This window comes from Geotrypetes seraphini, chromosome 1 (genome assembly GCF_902459505.1).
Source record: "Geotrypetes seraphini chromosome 1, aGeoSer1.1, whole genome shotgun sequence".
Taxonomy (NCBI): Eukaryota; Metazoa; Chordata; class Amphibia; order Gymnophiona; family Dermophiidae; genus Geotrypetes; species Geotrypetes seraphini.
The window spans coordinates 52,151,807-52,174,371 of NC_047084.1; the positions used below are offsets into that span (position 1 = coordinate 52,151,807).

General features: G+C 47.3%; 1 protein-coding gene across 2 annotated transcripts in view; it reads left to right on the forward strand.

The window, feature by feature from the left end:
* Positions 1–22,565, forward strand: part of CDC20B (cell division cycle 20B) — a 121,658-nt gene that overhangs the window by 55,697 nt on the left and 43,396 nt on the right. For both annotated transcript variants that reach the window (XR_004538148.1, XM_033931344.1), the window contains exons 4-6: positions 3,483–3,607; positions 5,433–5,496; positions 21,049–21,165. Coding sequence is in view for 1 of the 2 variants with exons in the window: in XM_033931344.1 (XP_033787235.1) it covers positions 3,483–3,607; positions 5,433–5,496; positions 21,049–21,165 (306 nt within the window). In the remaining variant the exon portion in view is untranslated. The remainder of the gene's footprint in view (positions 1–3,482; positions 3,608–5,432; positions 5,497–21,048; positions 21,166–22,565) is intronic.

Consider the following 22,565-nt stretch of genomic DNA (forward strand, 5'->3'; position numbering starts at 1 on the left):
ACCACTGCCTACTTTGCGTGCTGTTTCCCCTTATTTGCATGCACGGATCGGAAGCGGATTGCAGGAGAGGTTAGTGAATTAGGTCGGAGGCAAACCGATTGGTACATGATTGGTTTGCTTAGTGAATCTAGTCCTTTGTGCTTAAATCCCATAGTGTGCAACCTAAAAAAGGGTATGGCCATGGGAGGGGCATGGGTAGGTCTGGAACATATCTCCAAAATTCCACACAATATTATGTCTCTGCATCCAGCTCGGGTGCTGGGATTTACACCAGGTTTCAGTGGGTGTAATTTGGTCACAGGAATTGGTGCCAAGCACTCCTCTATACAGAGCGCTGATCATTTCTGACACCCATTTTTGACAGTTTTTATGCTGAATCCCTTTTAGCTGTTGTGTACCCATTTTTTAGTGTCCTTTATAAAAATTTTCCCCTCAGGGAATAACTGTATAAAGAAGGTGCTAAGATTTAGGCACTAAGAACCAGTGGCGAACCTGGCAGTGCAAGAACCCAGGGCAGAGCAACCTCTCCTCTGGCCGAAGGTGCATGGATCGGTTGCGAAGTTGTGGGCTGCCCGCTCGTGGCTGTCAGGTCTGCTGGACCCCTGCCCTTGAACCAGTGGTGTAGTAAGGGGGAACAGGAGGCAGACAAGGGGGGATGCAGGCATATCTCTGCTCCCCCGTGTACCTCTTTAAATGTTTGCTGGCACGAGCGGCATCTTCTGCTTGTTGCTCGCGCTGGTCTTGGCTCCCTTCTGCCATCACTTCCTGGTTGTGGGACCAGAACGTGATGTCAGAAGGGAGCTGAGGCCAGTGCGAGCAGCAGATGGAAGATGCTGTTCATGCCAGTGAACATTTCAAGAGGTAGGTGTAGGGCAGGGGACACTCAAGCGGTGGGGGAGAGTGGGTGGGGGGGCGCATGGCACAGTGATGCCGGGCACCACCACTCCAGGCACTAACCTCCTCCCTCACTATGCCACTGCCTGGAACAGGAAGTTCACATCAGAGTGGGCAGGGGTGGGCGGAGCTGATGAGCAGATCCCAGATGCATGACCACTGCAGCACCACCTTTTCCCTATACCCATGGCATACCACATCCTTTTCCACTACCAAGAACATCTATAAATAGCCAGAATACCAACATGTACACATATGTACTCTAAAAAATTGAGCCTAAATGCAATGGCACATAGATTAAAGGTGAACACCCACATGTGTGAAGCATGGGTAGCGTACAAATTAAGTATGTAAATTATAGAATACTATAATTTCCACTTGTTTTTTTCAAACAATTTAGCTGATGTAGGTTGTTACTCCTAAATTATAGCTGTTATGCTATACTGTCGTATTCTATAAAGGCAAATAAGCACCCACCTTTCTTTATAGAATAGGCTTCAGATAGGTAGGTGCCCCTTTGTAGAACTGCCCTCTTAATTCCTCCTGTTAGGCAATGTTGCCTAAGTTTTGGAGGTAAATTTTTGGCCAGTTCCGCTATTTGAACCTCCATCCAGATAATGCATAATGGCATTGGAAATCTTCTTTCAACTGAATTCAGTACTGCAAATATCAGTTTGCACCCCAAAAAATCAGAACTAGCTAAAAGTCTTGCTCCAGAGTCGTGTTTCTCAGGGTCATAATTTGGGTGTGGGTAAATGGAGCAACCACAAAGGACATTAAATCCCATCGGGAGTGTAGAATTGATGGAAAGGCAAGTATGTGTTGGCAGCAGAGGAAAAGTCAGGAAGGGTTCACCTCTCCTCCTACCAACTTGGTTGGAAGGGGAAAGAGAAAGCGTGGTAGAGATCAATGTGGGGGTGAAGGGACACAAATATGCTTCTTGTTCCAGGTGATAAAATGCATAGGTATTTTTATTCATTTGAAATAACATTTCCTATGTCATTTCATGTCCTTTATAATCTGAAACATTTGGACCCTCCCCTCCCTGCAGATCTGGTTTTTTTCCCTTTTGTTATAAAAAAAAAAAATATATACCCTATTGCTCAATAGATACAATATTGAAGAATAGGACTATCTTTGGCCACTGTGACTTGGCCGACCAGCCAATGAATATCGGCATAGTGGCTATGTCTTGGCCCAGCCAACAAAAACCTGTAAATTCAGTGCCATTTACTAGATATGGCACCAACATTGAATTTCTGGGTTCGCAGCAAACTGCGGGAGACAGCTGATTATCTCCCACTATCTAAATAACAGGCGGTGTAAATACTAACAAACCATCTAGCCAATGAACAATTCAAGTCAGGATTAACATTTAATTACCTCCAATTTACCAAATGTTTTCCCCTCCAATCCCATAAAAAGGGAGAAAGAAAAAAAAAAATTAAGCACTTAGCTTAGTAGGATTTAAAAATAGGTTTGGACAATTAACTAAAAGAAAAGTCCATAAGCCATTATTAAGATGGGCTTGGGAAAATCTACTGCTTATTTCTAGGATAAGCAGCATAAAATCTGTGCTATTGGTTTGGATTCTTGACAGGTTCTTGTGATTTGGATTGGCCACTGTTGGAAACAGGATACTGGGCCTGATGGACTTTTGTTTTTAAAAGAGCACATTATTGATGACATTGCCCTCAAACTAAAAAGAAACAATATCTAAATTAATAAAATTTAAAAATCCCATAAATGACACTGAAAACTCAGCACACGAAAACATTTCAATTTTCACACCTCTTCTATTTACATTTCTGGTGTTTTTTAACCGGTGGTTTTCATTTTCAACTCTATCCTTGAAGGCCATCCGGCTAGCCTAGCTTTCTTGCTATACCCAGTGAATATGTATGAGAAACTGGGCCTCTTCTCTGAGAGGGGACATGATCGAAACATTCAAGGTACTGAAGGGAATAGACTTGGTAGATAAGGATAGGTTGTTCACCCTCTCCAAGGTTGGGAGAACGAGAGGGCATTCTCTAAAATTGAAAGGGGATAGATTCCGTACGAATGTAAGGAAGTTCTTCTTCACCCAGAGAGTGGTAGAAAGCTGGAACGCTCTTCCGGAGTCTGTCATAGGGGAAAATACCCTCCAGGGATTCAAGACAAAGTTAGACAAGTTCCTGCTGAACCGGAACGTACGCAGGTAGGGCTAATCTCAGTTAGGGCGCTGGTCTTTGACCAGAGGGCCGCCGCGTGAGCGGGCTGCTGGGCACGATGGACCACTGGTCTGACCCAGCAGCGACAATTCTTATGTTCTTATGTTGTTAAACAGTGGAAGCAGTTTGTGCAAATGTATCTCTTGTATTTTCATTATGAGTATTCTGAAAGCCAGACTGACTGTGTTTTCCAAGGACAAGGTTGAGAACCAGTGTCTTAATCTCACTATTAGGTAGTTGTGTGTATGGTAAAAGGAAAAGTCTCAAACACTTTTTGTTTTCTTAAAAATTGCTGTTAACGGTAAGGTGCTATAAATGCTACAATCATATACTTCTTTACGCATTTTCAGATGTTAATTGGAAAATATATTTTTGCAGCTCCTTCCACAGTGCCCATCGATACTTGCACCAGTGAAACTCAGCAGACTGCACTTAGACATCACAATTACAAGATGACTGCGCAAGTTAAAAATGGATGGAAATGTGATGTGGCAAAGAAACAGGTAATCTTTGCATTCCCAGGGTCACCCCCTTGCCCAGAAACACTCCAGCAGGCTGGTCCTAGTCTTACCCCTCCAGAATGGCAATTCTATAAGTGGTCACCTCCAGTGTGAGTCTATTTTATAACATATTCTGTTATTTAATAGTAGTATAACCCACTAACCCAGTACTGGCATATACTGAAGGCTCCTTTTACAAAGGTGTGCTAGCGTTTTTAGTGCATGCACTGGATTAGCGTGCGCTACCCAAAAAACCACCGCCTGCTCAAGAGGAGGCGGTAGCGGCTAGCACGCGTGGCATTTTAGCGCGTGCTATTCCGCGCGTTAAGGCCCTAACGCACCTTTGTAAAAGGAGCCCTATATGTGGGCACCTACAATTATACCATTCATAGACTTTGTATAACAATGGGTGGCAAAATGCGGCAAGAGTACGAGTTAACTTATAGTAAAATAACTCATGTAACTTGGAAGCCCACCCATGATCCTCCTACGTGTAAATCCTCTTGCAACTATAGGTTATACAGTACCTCCAGGCCTATTTAACAGCATTAAAAATTCCAAACACAGAAAAAGCATTGAAGTATGAGAGCAAGTGTCCAGAATCTAGTTCCATCATTAAGCTTAGACGGGCAGAAGGGATACATGAGAATCCACCTGTAAGTATGGAAGGGAACCAACAGAATACGCAAAGCAGAAGTAAAAGCTCTAAAAAAATTAAGGGGCCCTTTTACTATGCCGACATAAGAAGTGGGCTTAGCGCATCCTTACACAGGCCTTTTCTGTGCACCAAGCCCATTTCTAGTGCAGCCACCACTGCTAATATGTCATATACTTTGGAAAGGAAATCGTTTCCTGTTCGTCCCTAGTATGTAGGGAAATGAGATCTATAGCCACAAATAATAAAAAGATAAATTGCTCACAGATTATGTGTGTGACTTCAGAATGAGGTCCTAAGAACATAAGAATTGCCGCTGCTGGTTCAGAACACATTGTGCCCAGCAATCCGCTCATGCGGCAGTCCTTAGGTCCCTAACGGTGACTAGCCTTACCTGCGTACGTTCTGGTTCAGCAGGAACTTGTCTAACTTTGTCATGAATCCCTGGAGGGTGTTTTCCCCTATAACAGCCTCCAGAAGAGCGTTCCAGTTTTCTACCACTCTCTGGGTGAAGAAGAACTTCCTTACGTTTGTACGGAATCTATCCCCTTTTAACTTTAGAGAATGCCCGCTCGTTCTCTCTATCTACTAAGTCTATTCCCTTCATTATTTTGAATGTTTCAATCATGTCCCCTCTCAGTCTCCTCTTTTCAAAGGAGAAGCCCAGTTTCTCTAATCTCTCACTGTATGACAACCCCTCTAGCCCCTTAACCATTTTAGTCGCTCTTCTCTGGACCCTTTCGAGTAGTGTCATATCCTTCTTTAAGTACGGCGACCAGTGCTGGACGCAGCATTCCAGGTGAGGTCGCACCATGGCCCGGTACAGCGGCATGATGACTTCTCTGACCTGTTTGTGATTCCCTTCTTAATCATTCCTAGCATTCTGTTTGCCCTTTTCGCCGCCGCTGCTGCCACACATTGCGCGGATGCCTTCATCGACTTGTCAACCAGTACTCCCAGGTATCTTTCCTGGGGGGTGGGGCGTCTTTCCGAGTACATCCTGTATTCGTGTATAAGATTTTTGTTACTGAACAAGAGCTGTTCTTTCTTTAATGAGTAAACTAGTGTGCTTATATTTCAACCCCCCCCCCCCCCCAATTATGTTTGTGGTCCCATATTAAGACATAAATGAAAAACATTATTCTTTCCTTACATTGATAAAATTTTGTCCAGTTGCAGAAGTTCCTGATACAGTGGGAATTTGTCCAAGAAAAAGGATCCAGTGAAACAGTTGCAGGTACTGTGGACATTTGTAGAAATGCAATCTGTCCATATAAAGGCAGAATATGAGTCTTACTACTGGTATGTACAAAGTAATGGCAACAGGATGCTGTGATACCTGAATCTAGCTCAGGGCTGAGCTAGCACTGAGACTAGAAGCTGGCTCTGCTGGTGAGTAGAGTTACCAGACATCAGCATTTCCCCGGACATGTCTTCCTTTTGAAGACATGTCCGGGGATCCGGATGGCTTTTCAAGACCCGGCACTTTGTCTGGGTTTTGAAAAGCCTCCCTCAAAATCGTTGTCGGGCAGGAGGGCAACGCAATGACATCACGGTCACGAGCATGCGTGTGATGTCATCACGCAGCAAGTGCGCATGTGCCCTACTGCCCAACCAGAGCAGGCAGCAAGGGGATGGAGCTGGGGCAGGATTGGAGGCGGGACTTGATCGGGCGGGGCATGAATGGGCGGGGATGGGTGGAACTGGGCGAGCCTGGGGATGGGTCTAAGGGGTCTGAATTTTCTGAATTTTCCGAATCTACTGGTGAGTGAACTGAATTTTGTGATTTAAAGCTTGGGCCAGAAGAGAGATTTAGGGATAAAGTGATTACCGTATTTTCACGCATATAACGCACGCGTTATACACGATTTTACAAACCGAGCATAACCATGCGCGTTATGTGCGTGAGCGCATTTTACAGTTTTTTTTTTACATTGCTGGTTCCCCCCCCAATGTCCGATTCAGCCCTGAAAGCCTGATGCCCCACCCCGAAGGACTGCTGGCCCCCCCATCCTGAAGGACCGCTCTGATGTCAGAGAAAGGGCAGGACCGCGGCAGAGGAAGCAGCGCAGGGCTCAGAGAAGGGGCGGGACCGCCGGCAGAGGAAGCAGCAGGGCTCACTGGCATCGCGAACCCACGGTAGGCTGCTTCTCCACCACAAATGGTGCGGGGGGGGGGGCTGGGGGATGAATCGGACGTCGGGGGGGGGGGGTGCGAACGGTCCTTCAGGGTGGGGGTGCGAGCGGTCCTTCAGGGTGGGGGGCCAGCGGTTTTTCGGGGTGGGGCATCAGGCTTTCAGGGTGCGGACAGGACTTCAAGGGGGGACAGGCAGACCTTTAAGGGGGGACAGGACTTCAAGGGGGGACAGGCAGACCTTTAAGGCGGGACAGGACTTCAAGGGGGGCAGAAGGAGGTTTTAATTCAATGAGCAGCATGCGCGATATACGCTATATATTAATTTATTTACATAAATTTCTTTTTCCCACGCTCTATACCCGTGTGTGCATTTTACACGGGTGCGCGTTATACGCCGTGAAAATACGGTAATTCTATCTGTGATTGCCTTAAAAGGAAAAAGCCAGATTCTGTCTACCTTTTTCAACTCTCTCTCCCTCTCATTGTTAGAGATACCAATCATATTCCTTGATTTCTCTCACGAGGACAAAGAGGAAGTTTTCCCTACAAGAGTCAATTAAGTATTTTGATAAAACAAAGGGATTAGCTTGCCCTTACTAGTTGGTGTTCTGTTGCCCTTTTGTAGATGTAGTGGCCCCTCAGTGAAACTTTACAAATCTCAATTAACTGGCAAGATGACTAGGGTGCTCATTTTTCAAATCAGACGGATGCCTCAAAATACCTAAAAAATTGTCCAGTTGTAGAAAGTCAGAATTTGGACGTTCCACACTTCAGTTCGTCCAAATGGCAAGGGGGTGTGTTGTGGGCATGTTTTGGACAGGACTGGGAGGGCCCAAAAGTAGAACATCCAACAGTGATTTTCGAACCGGAAAAAACATCCATATCTAGAAAGACGGACGCTCTTATCTAGACCTTTTTTTGGTCACATCCAAATTACAAAAAGGTGCTCTAATTACTGTAAACAACTGACTCCTGGAGGGATTAAGGCACGATCCCTCCTTAATCCCTCAGTGGATGCTGTCCCCTTCTCACCCCACCTAAGAAGTGAAACTGAAAGGGACACCAGGCTCTATGACAGCTTCATGTATAAACAATGGAGTCCCCCAATAGCATAGTGGCTACTATTTCTACCTAGGGTTACCTGATGTCTGGATTTCCCTGGACATGTCCTCTTTTTTGAGGACATGTCCAGGGGTCCGGACAGCATTTCAAAACTCGTCACTTTTCCGGATTTTGAAAAGTTTCCAGCTAGCAGTGATATCAGGATGGCATCTGCGCATGCGTGTGATATCAATGTGTCACACCAACACATGTGCAGATGCCCTCCTGACAAGTGAACAGGTTGAGGGGGGCAAGGCTGGGGGTGGATTGGGGCATGACTCAGGCGGAATGGACAGGTCCTGGCAGAACTGGGCGGACCTGGGGGGGGGCAGAGTCGTGGGTCTGGATTTTCATTCCCAAAAATCAGGTAACCCTATGCCTACATATATAAAACACTCGCAGGCCTAACTATTGTAGTGGCGTACAGTAGGTTTTCTTCTGTCCCTGGAGGGCTCACAATACAATATAAAGGATTTAAGCTGGGATTTGTACCTGTGTGCTGTTGTTAAAAGTCTACCGCACTGACCACTAAACTGTCTCTTCTGCTCTGCAGAGATGCTTGTGTGACCGTTTTTGTACAAATGTTACCTGACAGATGATCCTGTTCCTGGTTTTTCACTGTTCTTAGTTTGGATGTTTCATTTTGGAAAATGGCTGTTCATTTTGGACATTTTCAGCACAAGAATATCTTTCTCACATATTTTGAAAGAGGAAATCCTGATGTTTTTCCTGTTTTGAAAATAGCCTTGAGATGGCCTTTTTTTTGGACATTCTCACAGCCTTTTGAATCCCTATGGGCTTTGGGGCCTTTACCGCAGCGCACTGCGACTTTGTAAAAGAGGCCCTTTTTTTAAAAACTTTATTAATTTTCAAAGTGCAATATAACAAATGTATAAGACAGTGGCTCCCAACCCTGTTCTGGAGGACCACCTGGCCAATCGGGTTTTCAGAATCGCCCTAATGAATATGCATGGAGCAGATTTGCATATCTGTCACTTCCATTATTTGCAAATCTCTCTCATGCATATTCATTAGGGCTAGCCTGAAAACCCGATTGGCCTGGTGGTCCTCCAGGACAGGGTTGGGAACCACTGGTATAAGAGACCCCTTGTGATGAACAGGATTTTTACACATCGATGAACACAGAGGATCTCTAATCAGAAAATAATGGGTATATATCAGGGGTCTCAAAGTCCCTCCTTGAGGGCCGCAATCCAGTCAGGTTTTCAGGATTTCCCCAATGAATATGCATAAGATCTATGTGCATGCACTGCTTTCAATGCATATTCATTGGGGAAATCCTGAAAACCTGACTGGATTGCGGCCCTCAAGGAGGGACTTTGAGACCCCTGGTATATATTGAAGAAACTAAAGCTGGTACTGAGCAGACTTGCACGGTCTGTGTCCCGTATATGGACATTCAGTTGAAGACGGGCTGGGGAGGGCTTCGATGGCTGGGATGGTTTAGATGGGCTGGAGTGAGCTTTGATGGAGACTCCAGTAGATGGAACCAGTCTGTGTGTGACTTTGGTTGTGAGAGGAGCTGAAGAGAGAGCTGCAACTGAGAACCAGAGGCCTGTGGAAGGTGGGAGCTGGGCCTAGCTCTGTGCCCCAGGCAGAGCTATGAAGCCTGGGGTCCCTTCCCAGGGAAGGTCCTGGTTTGGAGGGCCTACTATGGAAGGAAGGAGGGAACCAGATGGTGAAAAGCCTGGGCCATCAGGCTGGAGGAGGCCAGAAGAGCCAGACCCCAGAGCTCCTAGAGGAAGGGTTCCTGTTCCAGAATTGACACCAAGGAGCATGAAGGTACAACAGGGGTCTGACAGGGCCTGGGAGTTGGAGGTGGAGATGGGCAGGAAGAAAGCCCAGGCTGTTACAGTGGTGGAGGATATGGAGGACTCACAAGGGTCAGAGGAGGATATTTTCAGTGGGGAGGAGGAGGTACAGAAGGACATGGATTTGGCCACAAGAGCCATATTAACAGTTAAGGGGATGGCTGGACTGGAGAAAAAGCTGCAGGACTTACAAAAGAAACAACGTATGGTGTCCACTCTGTATAAGCTGGCTCCAGAGAAGCAAAAGAAAAAGTATAAGAAAGAACAGCAATACCTTCAGCGGCAGGTGGAGAACTGCATAACAGAGATGGCTGGTATTACAAAAGATGTGTCTAACCCCATGGCTGAAGTGTATCGGAACAGAGAGAGAATGGCAGGGCTGCAGGGACACCAGGGGAAATTACAGGCAGCAGTTTCTGCAGAAGAACCCTGTGCAGAAGCAGGACAGTTGGAAGAAGTGCAGGAAACTCCCACAGCAGTGGAAGAAAAAGCTACCACAGAGGCTACTGGAGAAAAGTTGGGAGACAGCCTGAATTGGTACAACTGGGAAAAGAGTGCAGACACAGCAGAAACCAGAGTGGAGGAGGAGGGGCGAACAAAGGAGCGCAGGAAGAAGAAAGCCACACAAAGAGTGAACTACCTGGAACAAGCAGGGACTGAAAAACTTCATATAGAGTTTGAGCAAGCATTAGCAGGGACTGAGAAACCACAAACAGAAATTGAGCTACCACAAACTTTAATAAAAGCACCTGAGGGAGTGCTGGAACAGCAGGCAGCTGAGACTAGTTTGCCCAGTAACTTGCTAAAATTATTGGAGGAGGAGGAGGAATGTGATTTGAAAGTGATTGATCAGCAGCCTGGATTGGAAACACCTGAGTTCCATCGGCAAGGAAAATCCCAGAATGCAGCTCAGGGGAGGAGTTCCCAAGAACTGGTGGGTGGAATCTTTTGTGTGACTGAGAATGTGACTGAGAAAGGGGTGGAGTCTTCTCTGAGCTGTGCTGAGGGAACTCAGCCTAATTCAAAGTGCAGAGTACAGCAAAGAGGTGTTTCCAGTGTGTTGGAAGGAGTGGAGTGGAGTCAGGAGCTGGAACCTGAGAATCTACAGAGAGAAATACAGCAGGAGGTGGCTGTAGGTGATGAAGCTGTGCTGACACAACGGCAGCAATGGACAAAGCAAGTTTTGCCTTGTTCTAAAGAACTGCAGTTGAAAGAACTGAATGCAGGACAGATCCCTATGGATGTGAATGGGGGTGTTGGGGAGGGGGAGGGGGAGGGAGAGGGTGGGGGATCTGGTGGTGGTGGGCATGGTGCCCGGAAAGGGGTTAAACGGGGAATATCTTTTGCAGATGTGGTGGCTGGGGGATCGGGACAGGGGGGTAGGATTCGGGGGAGGGGGAATGCGCAAGGGGAGAGTGGGGGGAGGAGGGAGGATGGTGGAGGGAATGGGAATGGTGGTGGGGGGTGGGGTAGCGGGGGAGGAGGAGAGGGGGGTATTTTCAAGAGAAGAAATGTGGTTCAGTTGAAGTGGGTGGGGGTGGGCAATATGCCAACAAGGGACAGGGTGTTGAGAATGGTTCTGGGTTTGGGCTTCATCCCTGAGGACCTGTATGCCTGTATTCATCCGGTAATGGTTCCGGAGTATGACATCAGTTTCCAGAGACAGAGGGGTTTAGAGTTATTTTGGGAAAAATATGAGGGGGTGAGGGGGAGGGAGCAGTGGGCAGAATTTAAAGCCATACCTGTGAGTAAGCCTGACCTTGTGCAAGTGACAGTGTTGGTGAGAAATGAGTCCATCCCCAGTTCAGACCTGACATACTGGTTGAATCGGTATGGGGTGCTTCGGACTCCATTAGTGAAGATCATGGACCCGAGTAGGGTCTGGGCTGGTGGATGGACGGCCAGCATGAAGCTAAGTCAAGTGGGTAATGTGATACAGCATGTTCCACCAGTGGCATACATTGGGAGAGAGCGCATCCAATGTTTTTACAAGGGGCAGCCCAGGGTATGTTTTCGATGTGGATCGTTTAGGCATCTAAGTATGGTGTGTCCTACCCTGATGTGTGTAAAATGTGGAGGGAAGGGGCATATTGGGGAGGAGTGTAACCTCATTCGCTGCAACTTGTGTGGATGTCTGGGGCACCCGTTCAGCAAGTGTCCGAGGGCTGCACATAACAGGTGGCGAGAAGAAAATGATGGGGGAGGGGAGGAACCGCAGGAGCGGGCCCAGGAGGAGGAACGGGATCAGGAGGGTGGTCAGGAAGATAGCCAGGAAAAGGTGAGGCAGGGTGAAGGGCTGGTGCAGGAAGCAGAGGGGGAGAGAGAGGGTGGGGGTGTGGATGAGGGTACATGGGAAAAGGTACGTAGTAAGAAGGTGGGGAAACACCAGAGGAAAAGAAGGGGAGATAGGGTTGAGGATACTAATAGGTTTAGTGTATTGGCACAGGAGGAAGAGGATGGAGGTGGGGTGTCCCAGAAGAGGAAAGGGAAGAAAGGTCGGGAGGGAGGGCAGCAGGAATACCCGGTGGTGATTCTGGAGAGGTTGCGGGTTGAGACAGTGGAAGAGGAAGGGGATGGGGGAGGGGCTTTTCTAAATACAGAGGTGGGTGGGAAGGAGGGTATAGAAGTAGATGGAGGGGATGTTTTGCTGGTGGGGAGGGATGTGATTAAGGAAGGGGAAGATAAGGAAAGGGAAGGAATTGGGGAAGAGTTGATTCTGGTGGAGGGCGAGGCAGTCCCGCCAGGGGTGGTGGTGAAGAGGGGAATGGAAGAAGGGAGCGTAGAGAAGGGGGGGAAGAAATCTAAATTAGTGTCATGATGGGGGGTCCCGGTTTGAATATTGCAACTTTGAATGTTGCTAGTCTCCGAACGGAGAGAAAGCGGTTTCTGGTTTATGAGTTCCTGGCTTCCAAACAATTGGATGTTATCATGTTGCAAGAAACAAGGGTTGACCACCCAAGTTTATTGTGGAAAGCTAAAAGGGACTGGAAATGGGGGCCGTCATACTGGGTATTAGCCCAGGAGGCTTATGGGGGGGTGGCAATTCTGTTTAACTCCAGGGCGGTGGAAGTGCATAGGGTGGTGGAATTGGGTGGGGGGAGGGGGCAGATATTGGATGTAAGGGTGGAGGGAGAGGAGGTAAGGTTGGTGAACATCTACGGTCCTCAGAGGAAGTGGGAGCGTAAAGCTCTAATCTCCCGGATCAGACCATATTTATACACGGCCAGGAGGGTAGTGTGGGGAGGGGATTTTAATGCAGTGGTGAGGCAGGAGGATAGGGAAGGGAGGAAATTTTCTTTAGGATATGATGAATTATGTTTGAAACAGGTGGGGGAGGGGGCAGGGCTGGTTGATATTTATACAGTTTTTGAGAAGCAAGGGGGGTTTACGTTTGGCAGGGGTAAATGCCGCAGTCGTATTGACAGGTTTTTTGTAAGGAGGGAAGACTGTCAGGACCCTCCCCAAGTGCAGCATGTTGAATTTACAGATCACGCTTTGGTGAGCATACAGGTAGGGGGGAAGAACCCAGTTATGGGTAGGGGTCTGTGGAGGCTCAACAATGCATGGCTCCAGGAGGAGAGTGTACAGGAGGCCTTTAGGGAGTTCTGGACAGACCAGCTGTCTACTGTAAGTGCGTACGGGTCATTGGGGGGATGGTGGGAGGTTGTGAAGGGTAGGATCAAGGTTTTTTTCAAGAAAATAAGTAGGAGGGCATCACAAAATAGGGAGGGGAGGCTGGTAGCCCTGAGGAAGGAATTAAATTGGAGGATGGAAGGGGGTGAAAAGGGGGAGGGGATTCAGGTACTCAAGGGAAAAATTGAAGCACTACAGTACGATAGATATAGGTCCTTAGTGTGGGAGAGGGACTATGGGCATTTCATCTCACCGGACCCTTTCAGGGCATGCAAAGAGAGGGTCAGGCGGCGGAAGGTGGGGAGTTTGTGGGACAATGAGGGGATAGAGCAGGAGTCACGAGAAGGGATATTGAGGGTGGTGGGAGAGCATTTTGGGGGGCTCTTTGAAGTTGGGCAAGAGGAAAGGGAGGGGTGGGAGGAATATATAGAGGGGACCCCGGGGGTGGGGGGAGGGTTAACAGAGGAGCAGGCAGAAGCGCTGAATGGCCCATGGACGGTGGAGGAGGTAAGACGGGCGATAGCCGGCCTGACCAGAGGGAAATCACCCGGTCCAGATGGGTTGACAGCCGAGTTTTTTAAGACATTTTGTGAGCAGATGATACCTTTCTTGGTGCGGCTGTTTACGGAGCTTAGCTGTCAGCCTGTTCTGCCGAGGTCCATGAGGGAGGCGGTATTGGTTTTGATTGTGAAGCCAGGGAAGGAAGGGTCAAGGGTGGGAAATTGGAGGCCGATTTCTTTGCTTAATACAGATAGGAAAATTTTAGCAAAGATGATGTGCGCAAGACTGGGAGAGGTGGCGGCATCAGTACTGGCACCAGCACAGATGTGTGGTGTGCAGGGGAGGGGGGCGATAGAAGCAGCGGTAACAGTAAGAGAGGCAGTTGAGAGGGGTCGGAGGGCCCAGGGGGGGCGGGTGCTTGTTAGTTTGGACCAAGCCACAGCCTTTGATAGGGTGCCATACAAATATTTGTGGGGGGTTCTTACAAAGTATGGGATTCCTGTGCAGTTTGTGGAGGGGTTGAAGACTCTGTATAGGGAGGCAGCAACCTTTCCTTTGGTGAATGGGTGGAGGGGGGAGCGTTTCTCCATTGGGAAAGGGGTGAGACAGGGCTGTCCCTTAAGTCCATTGCTATATGTATTTGCCATCGATCCATTGCTGCAGCGGCTGGAGAAGGGTGGGGGTTTAACAGGGATAGATATGGGGGAAGGCACAAAGGTCAGGGTGGTGGCATATGCCGATGACATCTCTGTGTTTGTGTCTTCAAATAGAGAGTTTAGGTGGATGGAGGAAAAACTGGGAAAGTATTCAGGTGCCACAGGGGCGTGCATTAACCAGGAAAAGAGTCATTTATTGAAACTCGGGGATCCGGCATGGGAGGTGGAGAGTACAAGTGGGTTTTTGCCTCCAGAGGGGAGGGTTAGAGTGCTGGGGGTTGTCTTCAGTGGGGATGAGGTGTATCAAATGGAGAATTGGAAGGGAAAAATCCAGGAAGGGCGGCAGAAGGTGGAAGCCTGGAAGCAGTGGAAGCTGACATTTCTGGAACGGGTGCGTCTAATGAAAGTATATTTGGTTCCTTTGTTCTTATTCCTTAGTTATGTGTGTTTGCTCCCGCAGGGGTTGCACGCTACGATGTATAGTCTTTTTTTTTTCAGTGCCTCTGGGGTAACCGCTTAAATCCAATAAAGAGGGGGGTAACGTATTTGGCAAAAGAACAAGGGGGCTTGGGGATGGTGAACCCCATTCTTTTTTTCTCCTCCCTCTTCCTCCAGTTCCATTTGGGGGGGTTGGTGAGGGGACAGCAGGAAAGGGTGGCATGGGTAGAAAGTGTTCAAATGTGGGGTACAGTGTTTTGGAAAGACTGGTTGGGGGGAGTGGAAATAGGGAAGAAGCGGGTGGTGGGGGTTTTGGCAGGGGTGCCGGGTCAGGCGGACATGGCCCGTTTAGTTAGGAGTTGGAGGGTAACGGTGGATGAAGTGGTGGAGGGGAGGAAGAAATGGATGGAAAGAGTGCTGCACCAGTGTTATGCGGTGGAACCTCTGCTGAAGGATTGCCCGGGGATACGTCAACAGCAGGCACTCAGTTATGTGGCGATGCCACGCCTGCCCCCTAAGTACTTCGATGTGGCATGGCTGGCACTGCATGGCAAGATGTATGTCCGGGCGAATCTAAAGTGTAGACCTGTGACTGACAGGGAGTGTCCAAGGGGGGAGTGCCAGGGAGTATTAGAGACAATGGAACATTTTTTGTGTTTTTGCCCCTTTTCAGTTGAGGTGGGGAGGAGGGTGGCCAGGGATTTGGGGTTTCAGGTGGGTTTGTTTGAAAGTCTGAGTTATGCGGATTGGGTTTATGGGGGTGGTGGGGGGAAGAGGGTGTATGGTGAAACTTTTTTTTATTATTTTATCCATACTGAAGTATTTCATTTGGATGGCACGTTGCCAGATGTCGCTGAGGCAGCGACAGCTGGCACCGGACACAGTGGCGATGGATGTGGTGCGGGCAGTGTGCCAAGTTGCAGAAGCAGAGAGAAAAAGGAGGAGTGAACAGCAGTGGCGTTTATTGTGGAAGGGGGTGCGGCTTCAGCCTCCCTGACGAGTGTTACAGTTTTTGTTTTAACTGAGTTTTTGTATTTATGTTTATTTATTGCTGGGAGGGAGGGGGGTTTCTAGTCATTTTGTGTACAGGGTTTGGGGATGTTTAGTTTCATATGTACAGGTTCGGTGTGGGGATAGTGAAATGTCAGTTTATGTTTGTATTATTTGTATGATATTTGCTGCTGTCACTTTGTAATGTATTGAATTGTAATGCTTTTTTGGTATAAGTTTATATAATAAAAAGAACTTTCCAGTAGATAGAACAGGGGCGTCAAAGTCCCTCCTCGAGGGCCACAATCCAGTCGAGTTTTCAGGATTTACCCAATGAATATGCATGATAGATAGTGTACTGATAGATAGGACCCTGAAGCCGTCGGCACAATGCGCGGCAGCGGCAAAGAAGGCAAATAGAATGTTGGGCATGATAAAGAAAGGAATCTCGAGTAGATCGGAGAAAGTTATAATGTCGCTTTATAGGGCAATGGTCAGACCACACTTGGAATACTGCGTCCAACATTGGTCTCCCTACCTAAAGAAGGATATAAAACTGCTGGAGAGGGTGCAGAGACGAGCAACAAAACTGGTGAAGGGTATGGAGAAACTGGAATATGAGGATAGACTTATAACACTAGGATTGGTTCTCCCTTGAGAAAAGGAGACTGCGTGGGGATATGATCGAGACCTTCAAAATACTGAAAGGAATCGACAAAATAGAGCAGAGAAGATTATTTACATTGTCCAATTTGACACGGACTAGAGGACATGTAATGAAGCTAAGGGGGGACAGGTTCAGGACTAATGTCAGGAAGTTCTGCTTCACTCAGAGAGTGGTTGACACCTGGAATACCCTCCCAGAGGAGATTATTGCGGAATCGACCGTCCTAGGCTTCAAGAGCAAACTAGATGCATATCTCCTTAAGAGAGGCATATAAAGATATGGTGGACTATAAATTACGCCAGGTGTACACCTGGCAGGGCCTCCGCGTGTGCGGATCGCCGGACTTGATGGACCGAAGGTCTGATCCGGAGATGGCAGTTCTTATGTTCTTATGTTCTTATGAGATCTATTAGCATACAATGAAAGTCGTGCATGCAAATAGATCTCATGCACCCCTGAGATAGAACCTAAGCACAGTACCAGGCAGAGTTCTTGGTTTCTGGTCCAGAAATATCTAAGAAAAAGGACCATTTAAATTAAATGATTAATTTATAGAGCGTCCACTTGGGCTTTCAGGGTGCCGGCTGCATTCCTTCTCCCTCCCCCTTTACACATGGGTGCATGGGGGTTGGGACTTCAGTCTGGCTTCAGTCCGACTGGTAGGAGAAGATCTCAGCATTTGGAGCTGGACAGTATTCTTTCTCCATATCCCAGCTGCACATATGAGCTGAAGCAGGCACCATTACAGCACAGCAAGGCACAGTGAGTACATGTGTGTGTGTGTGTGTGTGTGGTGGGGGGGGGGGTGTATTTAAAGTGCATGTTTAAAAGTTTCTAAGGCTTGGGCAGACTGGATGGACCATTCGGATCTTTATCTGCCGTCATTTACTATGTTACTATGTTACCTGCAGGTGCCTACATTTTAAAAAAAATTACTTTTTAATTGGTTTTAAATGATATGGTCAATTTCCACACTGTTTATCACCAATTAAACCAATTAAGTTAGACAACGATAGAGAGCCTACTGCTGCCTAACTTATGGCACGGTTTTGAGAATCAGGGCCCAGGTATCTAGACAAATCTACTGTTTTTACACTATTTCATAATGATGATTTAACCAATCTGCTTTAAATGATTGCTGTCTACCATTTCCTGGATCAGTCTGGTCCTTCTCCCATTAAAAACAGACACCATTAATCAATATCCCTCTATCCTATTTTCTATTTAAATACTGTGATTGAGTTCTTCCTCAATCTTCTCTTCTTTAGGATAAAACCCAACCCTGCTACCATTTTAGGTTCTGCTAATCTCTGTGAAGGATTTCTTTATCAGCAGAGAATAATAGGTATGAACAGGCCAATATTCATAGAAATATAGTACCAATGAAAATGATGACAAATAAATGCCCACCAATGACTTACCGTAGCTCTACATTTCACTCAGGCATCTTCTGTATTTGCTTTCTTGAATTCAGATATCATTCTCATCTCTATTAATTCTACTAGAAGGCTCTTCAATACTCTATCACCCTTTTTATGAAGAGAATTCCTTAGATAATCTTGACTCTATCCCATTTCATCCTCCTACTATAGCTTCTCATTCCAAAGCTTCTTTTCAATTGAAACGGACCTGGTCCTATGCATTTATGCTATGGAGGTTTGTGCCTCTCATATATCTCCCCTCTTTCTCACACCTTTCTTCCAAAGTATTCTTATGTAGATTCTTAAGTCTCAAACCCATAAGTATTATGACAAAGACCACTGACCATCTGTGTAGCTGCCCTCTAGATCTACTCTATTCTGATTATGTCATTCTGAAGATATGCTCTCTAGGATTGCACTCGGTACTCCAAATAAGGTCTCGCAAGGTACAGACACAGAGGCACTACCAACTTTATTTTCCTGATAGTCATTCCTCTCCCTATCCACCCAAGCATTCTTCAGGGAGGGGGTGGGTGAGGGGGGGTTGCCCTTTTTAACTTACACGAATCCCTTAAAATCTTCAGATACAATCACCCCCATGTCCTGCTTTTCTTTCGTACACAAAATACTTCAGCCTTATTCTGCACTAGGGCATGTGAAATTTTTACAGTACTTTGAGCTGTTTGAGTTACTGCAAATGAGGGGAGAGGCTATAGACAGGGCCATGGTGTGGAGGGTCATGGGTAGTGTGACCATATGGCTCCAGAAAAAAGGGGACGGATTGAGACATCCGGGTTTTACTTCCATTGAAAGCAACCAAGATGTCTCAATCTGTTCTCCTTACTTCTATTGCTTTCAATGGAAGTAAAACCCGGATGTCTCAATCCGTCCCCTTTTTTCTGGAGCCATATGGTCACACTAGATGGGCAGCTGTCCCAGGCCCTGCATAGAAGAGGGCTCCTTAAGTGAGCCCACAGAACTCTGCCTCTGCTTGTCACTCACTATTTGTTAGTGCTCCAATTTTTAGCTAGAAGAGGGCAGCCGTCAGCTTCCTGCTTCAGCCCTTCTCCACCCTGTTCCTGTGCTCTTGCTTTGCTGGTTATTGGGGGGGGGGGGGGGGTCTCTTTCACAGTAGTTTAGCAAAGCCCACAGAAAGACCACAAAACATAGTCACCAGGAACTGGAACACTATCTTATGACTTATTTGAGTACTTTCTAACACCTCATACCCAGATAAAGAAGCAAAACTTATATTTATAAAAATACAAGAAATATCATTTCATCAGGTTTTTCGGAAAGGGTCTCTGTTGATGGGAAATGGCGTGATGTACTTAGAGAGTAAGTTAGCTTTTATGTTATGCTTTTGATAGCTGTAGGCATCTTTGAGTCAGTCTAATGTTAAAGTTGTTTTTGCTTGTAAAGGAAAAGCTGACAATACCCAGTCAAGGCTTGTGAGATATGGACAGTGGTGTTGCGAGGGTGAGGCGCGCCTGGGGCGGTGGTGCCCCTCCTCCGCCCTCTTCTCTGCCCCCACCCGCTCCTTCTCTGCCCCCTCCTGATACGCGCATGCCCCGTCCCTTCCCCCATACCTCTTTAGCGTTTCCAACGCAAACAGCAACCCCAACCTGCTGCTCGTGCCAAAGTCGGCTGTTCCTCTGACATCACTTCCTAGATGATGTCAGAGGAAGAGCCGACACTGGCGCTAGCAACAGGTTGGAGGTTGCTGCTCGCACCATGAATGTTAAAGAGCATGCGTGCACGTTAGTGGGGGGAGGGGCAGAGAGGAGGATAAGTGATGGTGCCCCCACCAAAACAGTACCCCCCTTCCTACGCCACTGGATGTGGAGAGCTCTGCTACCCAGATACTGAGAACATAAGAGTAGCCATACTGGATCAGATCAATAGTCCACCTAGCCCAATTTCCTGTTTCCAACAGTGGCCAATCCAGGACACAAACTATTTGAATAAAAAAATATTTCCTCCTATTTGTTTTAAAAGTATTCCCAGGTAATTTCATTGAGTGTTCCCTGTGTCATGCAAAATGTCCACTGGGCTAATTAAAGAAATGTAAAAACTTCAAAAGAGTAGTCAAGTCAGTCTGGTGTAACAAAAATGACAGAGGCAAGTTGGCACCTTATAGACTAATTTATTGAAGAACTAGTGTTTAAGGCCGTTACATTAACGGGTGCTAGAATATATGCCTGTCTGTCTTTCTTTATTTATGTCTCTCTCCCTGTTCCTGTCTCTTTCTTCCTTCCTTTCTGTCTCTCTCCCTCCTGCTATTTTTTTCTCTCTCTCCCTGGCACCCTTTGTCTGTCTGTCTGTCTTTATTTCTGTCTGTCTCTCCCTGGCCTACTTTGTCTGTCTGTATTTCTTTCTGTCTCTCCTCCCCCCCCCCCCCCCCCACTTTCCTTTGCAGAAGCAGCAGCGTATTTCCCTTCCCCTCCAGGTCCCTGTGAAGCAATTCCCTTCTCTTAAGAGAGCTGTCCTGCTCCGTTCGGCCCCTCCCTTAATGCGATTTGGCCTGCTCCGTTCGGCCCCTCCCCCTTCCCTTCCCGCGGGCTGGCCTGCTGCGGCCGAAGGTTAGTTTTAAAAGTGCCGGTGGCGGCTCCTCTTACGCTGCTGATCCTCCTGAAGAGCAGCCTGCGATGGTGGCCGGCTTTAGCGAACCTCGCAGGCCGCTCTCCAGTCTCGGTAGCACGTTCCCTCTGATGCACGGGATCGTGTCAGAGGGAACGTGCTACCAAGTTGGAGAGCGGCCTGCGAGGTTCGCTAAAGCCGGCCACCATCGCAGGCTGCTCTTTACAGGAGGATCAGCAGCGGCGGCGGTGGCGGCGAATGAAGGCCAAGGTGTGTTCCCTGCTGAGGACGCAGGCATGAAGAGAGCTTGCCTGGCTTCCAGGGTGAGTGAGGGCGGGAGGAGGGGAGTGGCCAGAGTGATCATTGGCCGGGTTCTAAAATGGAACACGGCCACGGATCACACACCACGGTGCACGGTGACAGTAATCACGCTTTTTTAAAAACGCATGCACCGCTAACCTTTTATTATATAGGATGAGCTTTAGAGAACCGGAGAAGGTAAGGTAGTATTTTCATGCACTACAGCTGGAAGACACAGGACAATTAGGAAACTCAATCTATTGCTCAGAAAGATGAAGAAAGCCCTGATTGTGTACCCCTGTCACCCTCATTTACAGAATGACAGTGATAGAAGTACAAATGTCATTTGTTATGATTTTTATTTTTTACTTTTATTGTGATTTATTAACCACCTTTTCATGAAGAGATTCCCCCAGAGCGGTTTACAATACATTGAATGGTAATCATGTACTCTTTAAGTATTTCCCCCATCTGTCCTGGCAGGCTTACAGTCTAACTGTGGCATTTATCATGTACTTTCATTTCTCTTTGCAGGTTGTGAAACAAGAATTAATAAAGATGAATCTAGCAATCAAACAATTTTCAAGAATCAGACTGATTCTATAAATCTGGAAGTTAGACTGCATATAAGTGGCCTGCGTAATGATTACTGTAAGCTCTGGTGATGATTTGATTTGATGAGGGTGGAAAGGAGTGTGTTCACGTTGGGCTAGATTCACAAAGCAAACCAATCGTGTACCGATCGGTTTGCAACCCCTTTGCGACCAGATTTCCCTCTGGCCCGATCCACTAACGTCTCCTGCGATCCGCTTCCAATCTGTGCATGCAAATGAAAGGAAACGCATGCAAAGTATACAGGGACCCAATTCACCAACTAAATTTTTAAAACCGACTGGGTTGACCGATCAACCCACGAAGCGTCTGCTGGGGACTAGTTGAAAATGTCTTTCCGACTCTCCAGCTCCACTGAAGCCCTGCTCTCTGCTGTCCCGAATCTCTCCTGCCTGCCGCCCTGATGCTCGGATCTCTCTTGCCTGCTCTGCCCCGAATCACTGCCCTGCTCTTCCCCATCTCTCCTGCCTACTCTGCCCTGAATCGCCACTCTGCTCATCCCCAGATTTCTCCTGCCTGCTGCCCCAAATCTCTCCTGCCCTTCTCCGCACTGCAAACCCGTGGTTTTAACCTGCAGGTTTAAAGTAGGTTAAAACCATGAGCTCGCTGGGCTACAAAAAAGTAAAAAAAAATTTTTTTTTAAAGTTAAAAATTTTTTTTTAAAAAAATTTGCAGCTCAGAGGGGTCTTGACGTAAGGCAGTTCTTCTTCACCCAGAGAATGGTAGAAAATTGGAACGCTTTTCTGGAGGCTGTTATAGGGGAAAGCACCATCCAGGGATTCAAGATAAAGTTAGACAAGTTCCTGCTGAACCAGAACGTACGCAGGTAAGGCTAGTCTCAGTTAGGGCACTAAGGGCCGCCGTGTGATCAGACTGCTGGGCACGATGGACCACTGGTCTGACCCAGCAGCAGCAATTCTTATGTTCTTATGCGCAGACCATCTACAGATGGTCTGTGCATGCGCGGGATCGCACACTAGCGATCCGTGTCGGCCAGATGATGGCGTTCCTCTGATCACCCTCATTTGAATTTTTCCTATTTGTGAATTCTTTGGGCCTGCTAGGATCGGCCACGGATCGCCCAGGAAAAACGGGTTAGTGAATCTAGCCCTTGGTGGGAGTGGGCCTGGGCAACGACTTTAATGGTAGTGGTTTGGTGGGAATAGTGGCATGAGTTTGTCAGTGCAATTCTTTCCTTAGACAAGGTGAAACATTTATTTCAGGTAACACATTTTTGGAGGCAGCAACAGAACAAAGGAAGGAGAAGAAACTTGTCCCACAAGCGGTCAAAGAAGGAACAAGTGATTGCCTTGTGTGGGTGGATGCAAAAGAACTAGTTGCCACATAACAGCACTGCGCACGTCTAGTAGCACTATAGAAATGATTAGCTGTAGTAGTAGGAAAAACCCTTTTCTCTCTCCAGCTGCACTGAAGGAGCT